The following is a 22195-nucleotide window of genomic DNA, read 5'->3' as shown; positions in this document are numbered from 1 at the left end:
TAAATATATTCTCTATCGAATGAGTATTATCTCGAAAATGTGTTTTGGGTCCTTTAAAATAAATTTTTACAATTTTCTTTGAACTTACTGATTTCTCCCATACAAGTTGTATAGGTTTTGGCCTATAACTTTTCTTAGACCCTTATCCGACTAATGAAAATTTGGTTAAAGATAAATAAAAATATTCTTTGTCGAATGAGTACTAACTCGAGGATGTGTTTTCAGTCATTTCAAATATTTTTTTTTCAATTTTCTTTAAAATAAATAATGTCTCGCATACAACTTGGGCTATAACTAATCAAGCAAATGGAACCAAATTTGCTTGATCAAATGTTTCTATGGTGGTGCGACACTCCACTTCGCTTCTACACAGAAACACATGAATTATTTTGACGTTTGTTATCTGTCAAGGCGATATTGATGAGGAGGATGAAGAAAAACTGGATTTTCGTCAAAAAGTATACCCTGAGGGCTCCAAAGGCCCATTCATTGTGTACTTTAGGCGAAAATTCAAACCCCTCAATGTTATTCGCATATCTAAAGAGCTGACAAAAAACTTATCAGATGTTACCGAGATTACTCGGATGGGGCCAGACAAATTACGAGTTGTCGTCTCCAGCCGGACCCAAGCAAATGATATAACCCGTTGCGATCTCTTTGCGATTGAGTATCGCGTATACGTGCCCTGTCGTAACGTAGAAATCGACGGCGTAATCACCGAAAAGGGTTTGACCCGAAATGATATACTCAAGGATGGAGTCGGTCGCTTCAAGAACTCTTCGCTTAAAACTGTGAAGATTCTTGCATGCGACCAACTGAAATCCGTATCTATTATAAATAATAAGAGAGTTCTCAGTTCGACAAATTCTTTTCGAGTAACCTTTGAGGGCTCCGCCCTTCCAAACTTCGTTTCGATAGATGCGCTTCGTTTACCTGTTCGATTGTTTGTACCCCGGGTAATGAGTTGCAACAACTGCAAGCAACTTGGTCACACGGCCGTCTACTGTTGCAACAAAAAGCGTTGCGCAGATTGTGGAGAGAGTCATGATGGGACTTCTTGCGCAAAAGAGCGCAAGTGTCTTCATTGCGACGGGGCCCCCCATGATCTTTCTCAATGCCCGGTGTACATACAAAGAGGGGAAAAAATCAAGCGTTCCTTAAAGGAATTTTCAAAACGGACTTATGCAGAAATGCTTAAGAATTCCGTGCCAACGACGCAGGACAATCCTTACTCCCTCCTGCAAAACGACGAGCCTGTCGCTGACGCTCCCAATGCGGGAAGTTCTGGTACATCGCAGGGTGCCATCAGGAAAAGGAAAATTACTACTTTTCCATCACTCCCCAGTAAGAAGTCCGAAATTTCCCAAGTTGGATTGAAACTTCGAACCGAACGTGCTGAAAATAGACCGAAGCAAGTACCTCCTGGTTTACACGGTTCTTCTACTAACCAGGGGTCCTCAGCACGTTCCGGAACAACACCCAATACGTCTGTTCCTTTTTCGCGGTCAAAGCAACAGTCACAACCTGGCTTGTTTGCGCTTTCTGACCTGGTGGACAACATTTTGAATGCTTTGAATATTAATGACTCTCTTAAAAGCATAGTATTATGTTTGCTTCCGGTAGTGAGAACATTCTTGAAAGAAAAATGTGCCTTTTTAGCAGCGTTCATTTCCCTCGATGCCTGATTCAGTGCAAGAGGTCAAGGAATTGACCACTGTCATACAGTGGAATTGCAGAAGCATCATCCCTAAACTAGATCAATTTAAATTTTTAGTCCATAGCTCTAACTGTGATGTATTTTCCCTCTGTGAAACATGGCTTTCTTCAGCCGACGAGATGAATTTCCACGATTTCAACATTATTCGCCTCGATCGAAATGACTCGTTTGGTGGCGTACTATTGGGGATCAAAAAATGTCACTCCTTCTATAGAGTCACTCTCCCATCGATGACAGGCATTGAAGTTGTCGCTTGCCAGACACAAATCAATGGCAAAGACTTCTGAATTGCCACGATATATATTCCTCCAAAAACCATGGTCGGCCGCCATCAGTTTTTTGATATCATCGAGGCATTGCCGGAACCGCGGCTAATCTTAGGTGACCTCAACTCCCATGGAACAGCATGGGGGTCACACTACGATGACAGCCGTGCCACGTTGATTTATGATCTGTGCGACAACTTCAACATGACAGTTTTAAATACAGGGGAAGCAACTAGGATAGCCAACCCTCCTGCACGGGCAAGTATGCTAGACATATCACTTTGCTCTTCTTCGTTATCCCTGGATTGCACGTGGAAGGTAATCCAAGATCCCCACGGTAGTGATCACCTGCCAATAATTTTATCGATCGCCAATGAATCAAAATCTAGTGAGTCAGTCGATATTGCGTATGACCTCACGAAGAATATTGACTGGAAAAAATTTGCAGAATTAATATCTGAAGCAATCATTTCGATGCATGAACTTCCTCCCCTTGAAGAGTATAATTTTATTTCAAGTTTGATTTACGATAGCGCACTTCAAGCTCAAAAGAAACGTGTACCGGCTACCACTTTCCGACGTCGTCCTCCATCACTTTGGTGGGACAAGGAATGTTCAAAGGTCTACCTTGAAAAATCATCCGCTTTCAAAAAATTCAGGAAAACTGGATTAGTGGAATGGTTTCTAAAGTACCAAGCTCTAGAAGCCAAACTAAAAGGTCTGATTAAAGCAAAAAAGCGTGGATATTGGCGGAAGTTCGTCAATGGTTTGTCAAGGGAGACCGCTATGAGCACTCTTTGGAATACGGCTAGGAAAATGCGTGGCTGGAACCATACAAACGAAAGTGAGGAATACTCTGACCGTTGGATTTTTAACTTTGCAAGGAAGGTTTGCCCCGACACCGCTCCTGCACAAAACGTCGTACGCGACATTCCACTTCAAAGCGATTATGAGAATTTTTCGATGGTGGAATTCTCAATTGCCCTTCTCTCATGTAACAATTCAGCTCCGGGGTCGGACAAGATTAAATTCAACTTGTTGAAGAATCTTCCCGACTTAGCAAAACAGCGTTTGCTGAACTTGTTCAACAAGTTTCTGGAGCTGAATATTGTCCCGCATGACTGGAGACAAGTGAGAGTGATAGCCATACGAAAACCCAACAAGCTGGCTACCGATCACAACTCGTATAGGCCGATTTCAATGTTATCCTGTATTCGTAAATTGTTAGAGAAAATGATTCTACTTCGTTTGGACAAGTGGGTCGAAACGAACAATTTGCTGTCAAATACGCAGTTTGGCTTCCGCCGAGGTAAAGGGACGAATGATTGTCTCGCGCTGCTATCTTCTGAAATCCAAATCGCATTTGCTCGCAAAGAACAAATGGCTTCCGTTTTTCTCGATATCAAAGGGGCATTTGATTCAGTTTCGATGGAAATTCTCTCAGTGAAGCTTCATAATCGTGGACTTTCACCAATTCTGAATAATTTCCTGTACAATTTACTGTCAGAAAAGCATATGAATTTCTCTCATGGCAACTCAAAATCTTCTCGTTACAGTTTTATGGGCCTACCGCAAGGCTCCTGCCTAAGCCCCCTCTTGTACAGTTTTTACGTCAATGATATGGATGATTGTCTAACTAGAGACTGCACGCTGAGACAACTTGCAGACGATGGAGTTATTTCCATCACGGGTACTAATCCCGTCGCTCTGCAAAAGTCGTTGCAAGATACCATGAACAATCTGTTCACGTGAGCCCTCAAGCTGGGTATCGAATTCTCTACGGAGAAAACTGAAATGGTCGTTTTTTCTAGGAAGCACGAACCCGCCCAATTCCAGCTTTACCTATCCGGCAAAACGATCCAACACTCTATGTTTTTCAAATACCTGGGTGTATATTTTGATTCTAAATGTACCTGGGGGAGACACATTGCGTATTTGAAACAGAAATGCCAGCAAAGAATCAATTTTCTCCAAACAATTACCGGAACATGGTGGGGTGCCCATCCAGGAGACCTCATTCAGTTGTACAAAACAACGATATTATCAGTGTTAGAATATGGCAGTTTTTGCTTCCGATCAGCTGCCAGGATTCATATTCTCAAGCTGGAGAGAATTCAATATCGTTGCTTGCGTATAGCCATGGGGTGTTTGCATTCGACACATACGATGAGTCTCGAAGTCTTGGCAGGAGTACCCCCGCTTACTCTTCGGTTCACAGAATTATCCTACAGATTTCTCATCCGTTGCAAGATCATGAATCCATTGGTGATTGATAACTTCGAAAATCTACTCCAGCTGACTCCTTAGTCAAGTTTTATGTCTTTATACCATGAGTACCTTACCCACGACGTGCACCCTTCACCAGGCATCTCCAACCAAGTTTGCTTCCCATACTTCTGCAATTCCTCTGTCATTTTTGATCTGTCCATGCGACAAAAAATCCATGGAATCCCAGATCACCTACGCTCCAATTCTATTCCGCCGATATTTTCGGCAGAATATGGGGAAGTTAGATCTGATAAAATGTTCTTTACTGACGGTTCATTCATAAACGGGTCCACTGGCTTCGGCATCTTCAATGAAAATTCCAGTGCCTCTTTCAAACTCAAAGATCCTTGTTCCGTGTATGTCGCTGAACTGGGTGCGATATACTACGCACTAGGGATCATTGAAACACTGCCCATCGACCATTATATTATTTTTTCAGACAGTCTCAGCTCAATAGAGGCAATCCGCTCAATGAAAGTTGATAAACGCTCATCTTATTTCCTAACAAAAATAAGACATCTATTGAGTGTTTTGGTCGAAAAATTATTCAAGATTACCTGAGCATGGGTTCCCTCTCATTGCTCGATTCCGGGGAATGAGAAAGCGGACTCGCTAGCTAAGGTGGGCGCTTCAGAAAGCACACTTTTTGAAAGGCAAATTGCTTATAATGAATTTTTCCACATTCCTCGTCAGTATACGCTCGTAAGTTGGCAGCGCATGTGGAGTGGTGATGAGTTCGGTCGTTGGTTACACACGATTATCCCTAAGGTCTCGACGAGTGCATGGTTCAAGGGATTGAATGTAGGTCGTGATTTCATTCGCGTGATATCTCGGCTTATGTCCAATCACTACAACCTAAACGCGCATCTCTATCGCATTGGGCTCGCAGCAAACAATCTTTGTGATTGTGGCGATGGCTACCACGACATCGAGCATGTTGTCTGGTCGTGTATCCGGTTCCATGCTGCTCGCTCTCAGCTCTCTAGAGCACTGAGAGCACAAGGCAGACAATCGGATATCCCCGTCCGGGATATCTTAGGTAGCCGTGATCCTGATCTTCTGCTTCATCTATACCTGTTCCTCAGAAACGCCGATGTCAACGTTTAATGATGTTTCCTTCGTTGTGCCCCCGTTTCATATCCCTCCTATCCGATCGATAAACTTTTACTTAGTCGCGGCAATACATACACACACTCTTTACAGATGCACGGGCCGAAGGTTATGCAGTCCACTGATCATTCAACAAGAGCCAAAGGTTGTACCGCTCATGACAACTCTACACGAGCTGATGATTGCGCCGGCTAGTGACCATTCTATCCTGGATTCCTCGAGGCGAGAAAGACGCACCACGCTAGATATGGGGTACAGACTAGGGGGGCGTTGCTGATTAATGGTCGGCTGCATCCCAAAAGGAAGTATCCCGTGTCGGGCACACGTACAGAGCATCGAAGACTGCAACATACCAATTATGAGAACACTTGTAATACTAACCTCGAGCCAACCGCGAGTAATCGGTTACATATTACTAACATAGTTGTAAGACAAAAATTGTCAAAATATTTGACTCCCGGCCCCGTCAGGCTAACGCCACATGTGCCTTAATAAAATATATATTTTGGAGAAAAAAAAGGCGATATTGTCATATTTGCACTGATCAATTTGATTCGAGTCGAATTAATTGCAAAAATCGAGTTCCTCACCAAGAAGTCAGTATCTTGGATAGGACAGATGCGACGGCTAAATATTTATCAGTCACAGTTAGTTAGATTAGGACCAACTAGACGGGATGTTTTTACCCCAACTATTGGTGTATAATATTCATGTAAACTGAGTCAGCTTATAAGCTTACTGGGAAAAATATCAAGAAAACACAAACCCGACGAATAAAATTCCAAGATATATTCTAATGATACCAATAAAAAAAACTTTCTCTACTCTCCCCTGTCAGCTCTCCAATATTTTCTTCCCCCTCGGTTAAAACAACTATCCTGCTCACGACCACTTTTCCCATCTGGGGTTGCGGCATCACGGTCCGCACCAAAACGGGAAATGAGCCAGAAGAAAAACATACCGACTGCGTTAATCGCTTCACCCGGAATCCAGAAAGCGAAAAAAACCCGCAACCAAACGCTCATTTCGCCCCATCCAGAGGTCCATTTACGGGATCCGCGAGAGTGCGAGTGACCTCTCGTGGTGGTTCTCCGCACAGCGGAACCCAACCGAAAAGGGGCGCGGAATCAATGTCGGATAATTTTCAATTACGCTGTCACCGTAAACACAGGAACTGACAGCACCGTGGCAGTCAGCTGAAATGTTTACGCTATTCGCCGGGTTCCACTGCTGCTGCTGTTGTTGGGGTCAGATTGAGATTGACTGCGATTGTGGTGTGCTCAACGGAAAGTACCTGCGTGCAAAAAAAAAAAATCACGAACGGAAATATGATGGCAAACTAAACTTGCCGAAGGCAAGAAGGAAACGAGGCAGCAATCTGTTCCCTATTTTAGGTCACCTCCGATGCTCCGAAAATAGCGAAACGACGCAAAAGTGGTAAATATGTAACCATCATTAGCGGAAAGTTGAAAAGTGTATATGCACGGGGTCCGCTGGCTATGAATAGGGTGAGGGTGGAAAAACCGCCGAAGGATATGTGTCGGAGTGATACTTTAAGATCAACAACCGTTGGGGCGACTTTAAAGCGCCCGCGCTCCGGGCATTCGGTCTTTAATGTATTCGCATCAGTGTGGGAAGGGGCGTTCGTTCTCATCGAAAAAGTTTTTATGGCACAATTTCAAAAACTTTGCAAGCGTTTCAAACTTTCCAAGCTCTTTCCCATCCCGTCATAAATTGTTGCTCGCGCTCGCGCCACTGCTCTACAAGCCTTAAAGCTAAATCCGGACCCGTCTCCAATCCATCACCGAATTTGCTCGATAAGGAACAGCGCACACAGAAAAGCTTCATCCAAAATTTATCAACTCAATAAATCAACGCAAATGTCCAATCAATATTCAAATCGCATCTCATAAAATCTCATCTAATGGAATGAATAATGAATCTAGCTCTCTAGCGCGCGATCTCTCTCTCTCTCTCTGTGTGTGTTTCGGGAAGAAGCAGACGATTTCGTTGCACGGGAAAATCGGTTAGTCGGTCTGTCGGTCGGATGGTCTTACGTAGCGAAACGCGCGCGCCATCATCCCCTACCGGAAGTGATAACCTTTTCCCCAGCGAGCGAAATCCACACCCCGAAAATTCATCATCATCTTCTCTCGGATCATTATTAACAGCATCTCCATGGCCTCATATAGTACTCGTTTACCACCGTTCACATACTAGAGCTAAGCTGTTATTCTTTTCTTCCTCTTTTTTTTTCCTTTGATTGCACATGAAAAACATAAAATAAAATAACCTTTACCACAGATTTACGCCGTACGAGTGGCCAACGCCGAATCCCTGCGATCCACATCCGGAGAAGCTGCAGACCCAGTTTACCCTCATGAACTGCATGTGGTTCGCGATTGGCTCACTAATGCAACAGGGGTGCGATTTTCTGCCCAAGTAAGAGAGTGGGATTTATATTTTATAACCCCTCCGCATCGCGGATCCTGTGTGGACCGTGGGGGCCGGAACCGGAGCACAGTTAGGTTGCTCGCGGAGGAGGACGAGGAGGAGGACGGTGAAGCCAGTAAAGATGTTATACTTTCGTTCTGATTTCGTTCCGAAAATCAAGGCCAGAGCCCATTCATTATGGATGGTCAGTTCGGGGGTAGCATATGGCGGTTTACGAAGCGGTCCAGGTCTTGCGATGTTCTGACAGTGTAAAAATATGATTTTATTATTTTTGTCGTCGTTTTTGGGATGATTACATCGGAAGTGTTAACATAAACATGGAGTATAATCAAATTGAGACATCTGACAGCCTCTTACTTGTTCATTGTTCACCACTGTCATATTTGTTTTTTTCTTTTTTTGTGATAACTTTGATTTATAGGAAAAATTCTTGAATCATCATTCTTTCCTTCAATTAGTTAGTTTTTCATTTGTCTTTATTTCGACCAAGGACAGCAATTCACATCGGACAGCTCCTTCAAAAACAAAACGAAACAAATGTCAATGTTTAAGTACCTTTGATAAGAACAAATTGTTTTAGATCTTGATACAAAAAATACTCCCTCAATTTTACACAGAAACAACACAAAAAACTGTCGATTTTGTATCGAACCTACCTAAGTTGTGATTATTTGTATAAGGCGTCTCCATAACTTGAGACCTTTCCAAGTACAGGAAAACCTGTTTTTGTACGGATGCTTTTTGTGCGATCTCTCATTTGTGTGACTGTTTAGGTGCGATATTATTATTTGTGCGATTAGTTTGTGTGATTCAAGACCCGATGTCATACTAATACCGCACAAAAAGAGTCGCAGAAACGAGGAATCACGCGAAAAGGGACCGCACGAAAACAGATTTGTCTGTAGAGGCATTCAATTTATCAACACAACCATTTTAATTTCATATTCTTTATCTAGCTGAAACTTTGCCAACTTGATCAGCACTTGGTATGTGCCATTTTACGGTACAGGTCGGACTCGATTATCCGGAATATTGATTTTCTTTCACTCCGGATAATCGAATCCCCCGAATAATCGAGTAATCAAAAAAACGTCATTTTCTCTCGGTAAACTTACTATAATTATGATTTACACGCATTTATTAAACGGTTTTATCTAGGTTGACCCGTTTGTATGTTTGTGACTTCGTAACTTAGTCTGTAGCGCTGTACCACATTAATAGAAATTTAACCCCCTTCCTGTTGACCGTTTGGTCTGAAATTTGGAACACATCTTTATCTCTGGTGTCATCATAAAATTGCGTATTCCATGATCTTGGAAATCCAAGATGGCGGCCGCTACAAAATGGCGGATTATGTACATATTTTCTCAAAATCTAATCAATATAGGTTTTCCTAAAACCCCATCAATATGGGTATCGAATGAAAGGGCTTGACCAATAGAACACAATTATATATGGAAAATGTAGATCAAAGATGGCGACCGCTACAAAATGGCGGATTACAAATTTTCTCAGAACCCCATCAAAATGTATACCAAATGAAAGGGATTGACTAGTAGAACACAGTTATTCATGAAAAATGCAAATCCAAAATGGCCGCCACCACAAAATGGCGCCATATATATATTTTTTTCAAAACCTCATCAATATGGGTATCAAAAGAAAGTTCTAGACTAGTAGTAAATAGCAGATAGTGAAAAATCCAATTCTAAGATGGCCGCAGTCCCCAAACAACTAATTACTTTTTAAATGGTTTCATTCAGCTTGACCTATTTCTATGTAAGTTTGAATGTTTGTAGGGTTATCCCACATTAATAGAAAATTGACCCCGTTCCTGTTGACTGATTGATCTGAAATTTGCAACAAACATTTAATTCTACTGTCATTATAAAACTGCGTAATCAATGATCTTGAAAAATGGCTGAATGATTTGACTTGAAGAACACAAAACATAATAAGCAACATAAATTCAAAAAGGTCACCGCCAATAAATGATCGATTATGTATTTTTTGCAATCCCCTCAATATCGGTATCAAATTAAATGATTTGACTAATAGAATACATCATGAAAATATTCCGAAGAAAATTAGGTAAGAAATAAACGTCGGATTTTCGTTATCCACAGTCAGTTGTTTCATAATATACCCCACGATTTTATTTTAGTCTCATCATTGCCCTAGATTAATGAAGGAACGGATGTGGTAACTACTAACTGCTACTTGTCTAATTATTTTCTAGCTTCTAGTAGATTAAACCGTTTAACTTCAAAAGTTTTTTTAAATTTATTTTATTTTCTAGTTTTTAGTAAATTATGTGTATCATTAGTATACTTCTGTACATTAAAACCATCAAAAAAAAATTTGTGTTCTTTTAGTCAAATCATTTCATTTGATACTGATATTGAGGGGATTGCAAAAAATACATAGTCGACCATTTTGTGGCGGCGACCTTTTCGAATTTATGTTATTCATAGTGTAGTATATTCTCCAAATCAAGCCATTCAGCCATTTTTTAGCGGCGGCCAAATTAAATTTTTCAGGATCATGGAATACGCAGTTTTATAATGACAGTAAAGTTAAGTGTATGTTCCAAATTTCAGATCAATCATTCAACAGGAACGGGGTCAATTTTCTATTAATGTGCTACAACCTACAAACATTCAAACATACATAGAAACAGATCAAGCTTAATGAAAAAATTTTTAAAAGTAATTTGTTATTCGGGAACTGTGGCCATCTTGGAATTGGATTTTCATTATCTGCTATGTTCTACTAGTCGAGAACTTATTGATGAGGTTTTGAAAAAAAAATATGACGTTATCTTGTGGTGGCGGCCATCTTGGATTTGCATTATTTATAAATAACTGTATTCTACTGGTCAATTACTTTCATTTGATACCCATATTGATGGGGTTCTGAGAAAATATGGAATCCGCCATTTTGTAACGGCCGCCATTTTGGATTTGAATTTTTCGTAAATAACTGTGTTCTACTAGTCAAGCCCTTTAATTTGATACTCATATTGATGGGGTTGTGAAAAAAAAATACATGGTGCCATCTTGTGGTGGCGGCCATTCTGGATTAGCATTTTTCATAAATAACTATGTAAAAAAAATATGACGTTATCTTGTGGTGGCGGCCATCTTGGATTTGCATTATTTATAAATAACTGTATTCTACTGGTCAATTACTTTCATTTGATACCCATATTGATGGGGTTCTGAGAAAATATGTAATCCGCCATTTTGTAGCAGCCGCCATCTTGGATTTCCATTTTTCATAAATAACTGTATTCTACTAGTCAAGCCCTTTCATTTGGTACCCATATTGATGGGGTTGTGAAAAAAATATATATGGCGCCATCTTGTGGTGGCGGCCATTTTGGATTTGGATTTTTCATAAATAACTTTTCATAAATAACTATGTCATTTGATACCCATATTAGCTATTCAATATGGAATTATCATACAAATTACTCAAAATTGCCGGAAATCAAAAATAAAATACTCCGGATAATCGAATCCCGGATAATGGAGTCCGACCTGAATTAGTTTTTTTTAAATAACATTACGACTAATTTTTTAAAAAGGCTTATGCAAAAATGGCATCATTTCAGAAAATATAATATAAGGCCAAAACGGGCTATTTGATCGAAACGGTTTCTAAGGCACAGTTATAGATTTACAGAGTTTTGCGGTTATACAGATAAAAAAAAACTTTTTTTAACGAAAAAATTGAAAAGAAAATTTGAATATGAGCAATTCTAAATGAAATCAACAAATGACAAAACATGAGTATTTTTGATTCGAATGAAAGTTTGTATTCCGTTTGAGTTGGAGAAAATATGAGTTTTCCACAGCAATTGGGATTTTTTTGACCCAAGTGTAACTTTTGAAAAGGGCGTATCGATTTTAGTCACAGAAATCTTTGATCATTCATTTCTCAAAAACTATGAGTCGTACCGAAATAGTGTCTTAGAAAGAGACTTATATAAAATAGAAAATTTAAAAAATGAGTTCAAAATGGTAAAACTATTTTTGACGAACTTTGTGGAACATCGATTTTTATGAATTTTCGAAACTTCGAATTTTGTATATTCACAATACAAAAAAAAAATTTTTTAGCCTCAAATTATGAATTCTGATGTGATTTAAAATTAAAAAGCACTTTATCAATTATTCTTCTAAATGCAGTCATTCTCGAGATACTTGAAAAAACATATCTAATTTATTGTCTTTTATTTTTAATTTTTTTTAAATTATAAAATATATGTATTTTTTAATTTTTATTTTTTATTTTTTCATGTTATGTTTAGGAGTTTTAACCCACATTTCTTCAAATGTTTTTCAACGTAACTCCCAAACATATATTTTTACCATAATGATAAGTATTTTTTTAAATATCTCAAAATTGGCTGCATTCAGAAGGAGATTGATAAAGAGCCTTTTTGTTTTAAATCACATCAGGATTCATAATTTGTGGCTAAAAATGATTGTTAATATACAAAAATTCAATGTTTAGAAAATTTATAAAAATTCGATGTTTCACAAAGTTCGTCAAAAACAGTTTTACCACCTCGAACTCAGTTTTTAAATTTTCTATTTTATATGAAGCAATTTAAAAAAAATGAAAACTACATATTTTAGATATTGCAAATTAAAGGGCTTTTTTTTTCAATAAAAAAAGAGTACTATTTTTTCTGCTCAGTGTATTTTTTTTTCACATTTTAACATCAATACTCTGAGATATAAATTATTAAATATAAAGTGGCGTCCGCTCGAAAATCCATTTAGTTGTAATTGGAAAGCGTCGGGAAGTTGATCTTGCTCTCTCGCTGAAACACTGCTGTTCTCTCCCAATTCCATTTCTTTTCTGCGACCGGACCGAACGGAGCCTTCAACGAGCCTTCAAAGTGTGGATGACGATTCGACCCAGATTGTTTACAAATGGTGACATTGGCTACGAATTTGAGAGCGGAGAAAATGAAATGTTGTATATAACGTAGAGAATATTCCACCATATCAAAGAAATCACATTGTTCATTTGCTTCTATTTGAATTATAGAGACTTTAAGCCTTAAAGCTCATTCCGCTCTAGCCCTGAGAAGGGCCCTTGTGAAGAAAACTCTACTTCAAACTTCTCCTCGACCTGCCTTGAAAACCGTGTCCGCTTTCTGCAACATCAAACGACGTTCTTGACCATCTTGTTTGATGAAAGCAGGAGTTTTAATATCATTTGTTGAAGGATGCCACAATCGATCGATGTTTCTAATTGGCGAGGGGAGGGGAGTATTATTTGTGCTGAGTATTTTCGAGGGGAAATCGATTCCTTTGAGCGTTCATAATTCTTATCCAGCTAAGCGAAGTGGTATTGTAATCATTTTAAACGAAATTTTGTAATTTTTTCAATCAATTTTCTTTGACAGCGATACTTAGATCCTTAGTTTCTTTTGATGGTGGAATCCCGACAGTATTTTAAGTTGGTCTTGAGGCGAGATGCAATTGAACTGGGAAATTTTTAAACCTCTATAATTAACTCTCACACTCTCGCTCTAACTAGCACACTGCAGTCTTTCTGAATGCTGATGTGACTCACAGCAGTTTTGATCGATCCAAAGAAAGAATGGAACATTAGAAGCTAAATATCGCACACAGTGGTGCAATTTTGTTCGATGGAGACACCGCATCGAATCTCAGTTTCTCTTTTGCTACTGTTTTGAACGTACGTGCAAAATTTTACGCCTCAGAATATGCACGAAGCAAGAACAGTGCAAAGATTGCACTGACGGCCAAAAGCAAAACATAAGGGAAATATTAGATAAAACGTGAGGAAGGCATTTTCAGTTCTGAGAGCTGTGTTCTTCGGTGGAAACAGAATGTGAAAATTTACCAATTCGGTTCGGATTTTCTGTTACTATTTTGTGTGTTCTTTGGGGCGTTGTTTTTGGGTTTATATAATTGTAACCAGGGATCTTTCGGTTGCGTATAAAACTGACTAAAATGAGTTAAAGAGATCTAAGCAGGCTTTGCAAAAAATATACACTGATGAAAAAACTGGAATCAATATTAAATTTCGAATAACTTAAAAATAGGTGTAATCTTTCACATTTGGTGTGTTGAATCTTAAAATCATGGCCAAAATTTTGATCGCGTGATTTTTCAGGATGGAAAAATTTCAGAAAAGAAACTTCTTTAAGGTGTTTCTAACTTCTTTTTTCAAATCATAAATATCTCAAGAAACAAATATGATTCTAAAGGTCTTTTAAAATCAGAAAAAGCTCAGAGGAATAATCGCATTCTGAACTGAAATTTTATACATTCGAATGATTTTTGTTGTTTAGTAAATATATAGTTGAAATTCCCAAAATATGATAATCTTACATGTTATGTGTCGCTGCTCGCGCAAGGGAAATTATAAACACCCATGTCCAAATTTAATACGACCGCAAAGGGTTCACATAGAGTTGGACTTTCAATTGGTTACGCATATTTAAAGATTTTTGTGGTTTAAATAGTTTGTTATCAAAAAAAACTTTTTGAGCCTTTTGAGAACTTTTTGAGTTTGGAAACATTGGGTGAAGGAACAACAAATATCAATCATACACCTTTTATCTTTCATAAGAAGTGATTTTCATACCGCTTCTTTCGACCGGCAAAGTGGTATTGAAGCTCAAACCCTTGCACCCTAAACGTAACGCTCTCGTTTTTCCTACTTTTAAATTTACACCCGAGTACAGATGCAAAAATGATGTCGTGCAAAAAACCAGATGTACTCGCCACCAGATGGCTTAAACGGCTTCTGGCTTCTTCCATCCTTTTTTGTATCGAGCAACACCGCGGGGTGTGATATCAGCATCGAGAGAGTCTTCTAGCTGGAGCGAAACAGTGACTGAAGGTGATGATGATAGTTTGAATTACAGAGACATTAAAAATTCTCAGTTCATTTGCCTCTAGCCTTGAAGAAGGCCGGTTTGAAAAACTATACTCTCGGCCTTGAGAAAGACCATTTGAAAAGCATCACTAGCTGGATAATTGGTGAATCGAGAATGCTGTGAAATAGGGAAAAGATTGTTTATACTGAATAAAATAAAAAGGGTTCAATTACATTATTTTCTCTACCCACATAGAACGAACTTTCTATTTCATAAAAAACACCCTGTTTTCTGACTTGGCGCGATTACTGAGAGATGTAGTCCAATGTCAAACAAATTAATTATTTTTATGGTTTTTGTTATTGTTACATATGACGAATTTCATGCCCACTCGAATGGCCATTGGCGGCAAGATCTCGGATTGTAGTAAAACGTTGTGGGTGTAAAGACATTGGTTACTTAAGTAACTTTGCATACTTGAAATATTCAAAAAAAAAATTAGACTACTTATTGAAGAGGGCCAAATTTTTTTTTTCATGTTAATTTATTACTCAAAACTATAATACCTACAAAATTCAGGTCAAAGGATGAAATATGGGATTTTTTTCAAATTTTCATGAAAAATTAAAAAAGTTAAAAAAATTTTTAAAAAAAATTGAAATTTATTTTTCTTAAAAAGGTATTTTTTAAATCTATTAAATTCTCAAAAAAATCAAAGAATATACCCTAAAATTTCCAATAAGTCATCCATGCATCGGAAGATGAGCTCTTAAAAAAAAAAAGTTTTTCTAACAATAACTTTTCCATGTTTTCTTGGAAAAAAAATACAACTAATCCTAATTTTGTTTGAACTCAAGATAGCGATATAATTTATTCGACAATATTAAAGATCTTTTTAAAATATAAACTTTTGTCAAAGACGGGAATTTTCTACCTTTTATACGAGGGTCGTTCAAAAAATAAGTCTCAGTGCCTCAGAAATCGCGGAAAAACGAAGTTAGGACAAAAAAAACAAGGTGATTTTCGTAATCTACATTTTATTTTCTATTTTTCTACATAATCGCCGTAACGTTCGAGGGACTTTTCATAGCGTGGCACGATAAAATAGAAAATAAAAGGTAGATTACGAAAATCACCTTGTTTTATGCCCTAACTTTATTTTCCGGCGATTCCTGAGGCACTGAAACATATTTTTTGAACGACCCTCGTAATTTCTTCAAAATGTTTCACTAGCAACATTTTTTTCGTGTAAATTCTCGCGTTTGACATGTTCTTGGCATGTGAATAGAAGAAAAATTGAAAAGTTTGTAAATCACTATCTATATATATAAAAATGGAGTGATGTCTGTCTGTCTGTCTGATTCTTATAGACTCGGAAACTACTGAACCGATCGACATGAAAATTGGTATGTAGGGGTTTTTGGGGCCGGGGAAGCCTCCCCCCTCTCTAAGGGGGGGCTGCCATACAAATGAAACACAAATTTCTGCATTACTCGGAAATTAACCAAGCAAACGAAACCAAAGTTGGCATGTGAAAGTTTTAGGGTGCAATAAATGTTTCTATGATGGTTAGACAGTCCTTCCCCCACTCAAAGGGGGGGCTGCCATACAAATGAAACACAAATTTCTGCATTATTCGAGAATTAATCAAGCAAATGAAACCAAATTTGGCATGTGGAGGTTTTAGGATGCAATAAATGTTTCTATGGTGTAAAGATACTCCTTCCCCCTCTCTTAGAGGGGGCTGCCGTACAAATTAAACACAAATTTTTGCATTACCCGAGAATTAATCAAGCAAATTAAACCAAATTAGGCATATGGAAACTTTAGGGTGCAATGAATGTTTCTATGGTGGTTAGATACACCTCCCCCCTCTCTTAGGGGTGGCTGCCATACAAATAAAACACAAATTTCTGCATTACTCGAGAATTAATCAAGTAAATGGGCGGGGCGAAGTTTGCCGGGTTAGCTAGTAATTTATAAATGAAAATGTTATTAGTTAAACATTAATAGTATTTTTTGAAAGAAAACATGAAAAAGTTGTTGTTAAAAAAAACTACTTCCCTGTGAAAATGTCCACCTTCTTATGTATGGGTGCCTTGTTGGAAATTGTAAAGGCTATTCATATCTATTTCTTCCGAATTTAACTTAAACATATTTTTAAGAAAAATGAAATTTTATTTTCAAAAAAAATTGAGTGGGTTATATATATGATACAGGGTGGGCCATTTAAAGAGGAAACATCTGGCAACCCCATAACTTTTGACAGAGATGTCAGATTAACAAATGTCATACCGCGTTGGAAGCGTCATTTCAGTACAATTTTAACCATGGAACAATACACACCTAAACAACGCGCTGAAATTGTTCAGCTGTACATTCAAAATAACTTCTCAATTGTGTTAACTAAACGTGCGTGGAAAAATAAAAATAAAGTTAAAACATCGCCTGGAGACAACACTATACGTCGATTATATACCAAATTTATACCGTCTGGTAGTGTTGGTAATGCCAGTCATCTGTCCAGACAACGACCAAGACGTTTCGACGAGAAAATTGATGCCGTTCGAGCCAGTGTTGCAGAGACTCCATCGACATCAGGTCGCCATCGTTCGCAAGAGTTAGGCGATTTTTTATTGCCATTTGTTCGTGAAAATGAATTGGACAATTACTGGTTCCAACAGGACGGCGCTACATGCCATACAGCGGCTGCCACGACCAAATTATTGCGCGAAATGTTCCCCGGAAGATTAATATCGAAAAACGGCGATTATGACTGGCCACCGAGATCACCTGATTTGACGCATCCTCACTTTTTTTTATGGGGATATTTAAAATCCAAGGTATACACTGGTAAACCAAGGACCCTGGCTGCGCTGAAAGACAATATCCGACAAGAAACTGCTGCCATATCGGCCGAAACATTGGGCAAAGTGATGGAAAATGCCGAAAAAAGGGCACATTTTGCGGTCAAGGCCAGAGGCGGTCATTTACGAGATATCATAATCAAAAAGTAGTTAGAACAAATCTCCTTGGACCAAAATAAATGAATTTCAAAAAAAAAATTTAAAATTCCACTTCTTTACTTTGCTATTGCAAAAACAAATCCTTCCACTTTAAATGGCCCACCCTGTATAACCGCAAGGTTGACGTGGAACTACCTTAGCTTAGCAATCATTCGTTTGTATTGATTAAATTCTTGATTGAATGAAACAGTTTCCAAATTCAATTGAGTTCAATATATTTGCTCTGTGAGTAAAAAAAAATGAACAAATGCCGTGTAAAGTCAATTCATTTATTGTGATTGATTGTTCTTCGTTACAAGTAAATTTAATGACGGACCTTTTACGTTTGGTATGATGACTAGAACAAAATATATGTACGGAAGAATTATCAAACGTTTGATGAACCAGCCTAAGGCTGAAAATCTTTCCAATAAAGACAAAAAAAAAATAATTATCAAACGATTATTTTATTTTACATTTCCCTCTGAAGTTTACATCCCAAAAGTGTACATACTTCTCGAATCTCGAATTTGCTTGAAACTGGGAAGTTCATTCGCTTCTAGTGTCTGCACGATTTTCCCAGGTTCCTAAGTTTAGAAGATCATGTTAGGACAGACATATTCCACTCTGCACAAAGGCAAGCAAGGACAAAAGTACTCGCAGTTTGCATTTATTTGCAGAGCCGATTTCCCCAGAAACCTCGGTTTTGAAGTCTGTGTTAGGGAAACACATTTCAATCGGAACAAAAATACCCCCGATTTGTATGAATTCGCAATGCCGATTTCCCCACGCTCCATGGATTTGAAGTCTGTGTTAGGGAAACACATTCCAGTCGGAACAAAAATACCCCCGACTTGCATGAATTTGAAATACCGATTTCTCCAGGCACCTTGGTTTAGAAATCTCTATTAGGGAACACATTTCGGTGGGAACAAAAGCTCCCCCTACTTTCGTGTGTTCTTCTTCTTCTTTTTGGCTTTAAGAGGGTTTAAACTTTTCAGTTCACTCGCCTCTAGGCTCTTTCGTGTGTTTGCAATGCCGATTTCGCTGCTTGGTTTCAAAGTCTGTGTTAGGGAACATTTTTCAATGAGAACAAAAGTCCCCCTACTTTCATGTATTTGCAATGCCGATTTCCCCAAGGCTGCTTGGTTTTGATGGCTGTGTTAGGGAAACCGTAAATCGGGCCAATCAAAACGATGCAGTTAGGGCGTTTAGATAACGCCTAATATTTTACAGTTATTCAATTGTTTATCTAATGAAAAACAACATTTTGTTAGTTGCGATAGATGCGTAGAAATATTCCCTATCAAGTGATGCAAACATCTCTCCTATCCAGTACGAAATGTTCGAGCTATAAGCATTCGAAATCTTTCATTTTTTCCTGCATGTTCTGTGTTTAGGTTTTCATTCTACCCTCCATATATTCCGGTTAGACGTAGTCCCACGTCAAAAAAACAACTATTTTTTTCTTCAAAAATCTGTTTGATATTTTTGGATGAAAACATAAATAATTTCCTACATTTAATTCATAAACTAGAATTTTGAAGGCCTTATAGTTTCTGAATGAGGTTTTTTTTAAAAAAAATTGAGTTTCTTTCAACTTTTTTTTTCGAAGAATCTTAACTTAAAATCTATAAGACTTGAAAAATGCTGGTGAAAAAATAAAATATAGAAAATTATTAAGGTTTCCATCAAATAGAAAATAAATAAAAATAAATAATTTTTAAAAATAATATTAATTTTTCTCTTCATTCTTCTCTCAAAAATATGTTTCTGTAAAATTCTGAAGAAATAGCCTTCATAATTTCCAACAATTCACCCATGCATAGGAAGGTTGACACTTTCACATGGAAATAGTTTTTCTAACAACAACTTTTCATGCTTTCTTTGAAAAAATATTGTTAAAGTTGTTATTTATCCTACATTTCATCCTTGTAAGCGCTATTCATATTTTCTTGTTGAGATTTATAAAAAAACGGTTCTGAAAAAAATTATAGGAGGTTGTGTCCAGGATACGACCGCATTGTTGACGTAGAACTACGCTGTTATTTTATATAAGTCGCTTGTTTATACCTTCGGATATTCTATAATGCTGTGAAATTTTAGAAACAACTGCTTAGTAGAATAATCTCTGAAATTATTTTTTCATTGTAGAATCAGTTGACGATAATTGATTGATGATTCATTCTTGCTCTCGCAAAACAATCGTATGTCGCAATTTATTTCATGTCAATGCATTGAAAATTTACCTCGAAGGCTATTCCGGTGGCCTTTTTCGAAATTGACATAGACTCGGCTACAGTCGATTATATACATGTTGCAGCAGCACCATTATTCCATATCTCATAACTACATCAATATATCTTTGGCACCGCATGTAAACAACAACAATGACAACACTTGCAAGTATCAAATACCATGCTACATGTTATTGAGTATTGCCTCAAAGGAATCGCACCTCTAGATATCGTTCGTACAAACTAAGCGTAAACCAAGCGCCAAACAAGCGTTCACCATAGCATGCATACAGAGCCATACATTGGAGGCTTGAAACTACTAGCAATATAAACATTTCTCTTCATTTTGCGCTATTCTCAAAAGAAACGCTTCTGTTAATATTAATGGCCTCGAAAAAGATGCATTACTTTCTCATGCTCAAGATAAGCGCATCTGTCATTCTTAGTGGAGAATGTTTTACTACTGGCGAGCGAAACCAAATCACATACAAAATTCCAGAACGACATTTACTTTCATGGTGACTAAATAAACGAAATAATCTCTTTCTGTTAATCTCAACAACCTTGAAAAGAGTGGCTTTGCTTCATTATGATCACGATTAGCGAGCGCAAATGCAATCCTAGTTGAAGGCAGTTTTGCGACTGGCACGCGAACCCAAATAACTTATAACATTCCAGTAAGACATTCAAGATGCTTGGTATTCCTAAATAATTTTTGGTGCATAACCTTAACGTCTGCTTCGCCATAACGTCAGTTTAATGCATTGATGTATTCCCAAAGGCACCAACGAAGCCCGTATGAAGACGGAAAATAAACAATGTTAACTGCTTGGAAAAAGACTGAATTATGCCACACAGCTGGTACTATGCTGTAACACCCATCGATGTGAATTCGCTGATGAGTTTGTCAAGAGCGACCGCCTTCACCACCAGCGGGGGGAGCTTGATTTTGGTTGCTGCCTGGGCGTTTACATTTTCGACCGACGCGCCGAAATCGCCTACTTCGCTGTTGTTCGGTGCGGTGTCACATTCGCGAAGGCTCGGTTCAGTGCGAGCGCTTTTCACTGCACCAACACCGCGTGCATCATTAGATGACGCTTACCTCGTAATTTTATTGCCCCTGGCAATGCGTTCGTTTTATGCAGGGCTCGAGCCTGCCTTCCTCTTCTTCTTGCTCATCACGCACTACGCGAAGCGTCCAATTTATGATGCGGAAAGAAGAACACACGATACGAATAACGCGAAAAACGAACAGAAAAATCAAACGACGATTTCCAAGTTGGATTACCACTGGTGGGGTTCAATCTTAGATCGAAGCGCAGCGAAAGCAAAGTGAACTGGATTACTCAACAGTCCGATGCCGAATGAAAGTTTGCCTCAACAAGATCCACTGTTTATACTCTAGGCAAGTATTCTCCTTCATTCTTCTTCTTTTCCTTTGTTCACGGAGACTTGAAATCCTACGATTTCCCCTCCGTTGGTCGTCGATAAGTTGCTCGTTATTGATAGCTCTGTTCGGGAAAGCACTCAAATGGACAGAACAAATGTATGGGAAAATAGAAACACTTAAAGTTTTCATGAATTTTAACCATTTTCTAACCAGGGGATTCTAATGTATGGCATATTAAACAAATCTTACGGAATTTCCGATTCGTTTAGTATGTAAATCGCCAAAATCCGTTCGCGGCAAAAAATAGTTATTAACGTTAACTTTATTTCATAAAAACGTGACCTGTTTTCTGATTTGACACCCTTAATGAAAGACGTAGTTCTACGTCAAAAATAAATTTTAATTTTTAGACTTAATTTTTTTTCAGTGTCATTTAAAAACAAATGTATTTTTTAACAAACAATCACCCAGGTAGTAGGTATCATAGTTTTTGATTTATAATTTTTAGTAAGAAAATTTTGGCCCTTTTCAAAACGTAGTCTAATTCTTTTTCTATGGTTGTAGAATGCAAAGTTGCTCGAATGATCAATGTCTTTACATCTAAAACGTTTCACTGTTATCTGAGATGGTGCTGCCATCTCCTAAGACAAGTTGGCATGAAATTCATCATGTACAAGATGGTTCAAAATAAAGTAGCACCAGATGGGTCAACCAGAAAAGCGTGCCGGGCCACATGAGGTCCGCGGGTCGCAGGCTGGGTATAGTTGTGCTAAAGGTTGTAAAAAATAACAAAACAAAACTGATGGGTGAATATTTAATACCGAACAATTCCAACCAAAGCAGAGAAGTGCACAAACTCACGCCTGACTTTGGTATG

At 38.2% G+C, this 22195-nt stretch overlaps 1 protein-coding gene across 3 annotated transcripts in view; it reads left to right on the top strand.

Moving 5' to 3' along the window:
• The window catches only part of LOC129763224 (glutamate receptor ionotropic, kainate 2), a 420593-nt gene that overhangs the window by 330327 nt on the left and 68071 nt on the right, over window positions 1–22195 (top strand). The window contains exon 12 of one of the 3 annotated variants that reach the window (XM_055762106.1): window positions 7666–7803. The exons of the other annotated variants lie outside the window; for them this stretch is intronic. Within the exon in view, the coding sequence (XP_055618081.1) occupies window positions 7666–7803 (138 nt within the window). The remainder of the gene's footprint in view (window positions 1–7665; window positions 7804–22195) is intronic. 3 annotated transcript variants of the gene reach the window in all.

Source organism: Toxorhynchites rutilus, chromosome 1 (genome assembly GCF_029784135.1).
Source record: "Toxorhynchites rutilus septentrionalis strain SRP chromosome 1, ASM2978413v1, whole genome shotgun sequence".
In the NCBI taxonomy this organism is placed as follows: domain Eukaryota; kingdom Metazoa; phylum Arthropoda; class Insecta; order Diptera; family Culicidae; genus Toxorhynchites; species Toxorhynchites rutilus.
Note: the sequence above shows the minus strand (reverse complement) of the source record. Positions and strands in the feature narration are given on the sequence as shown.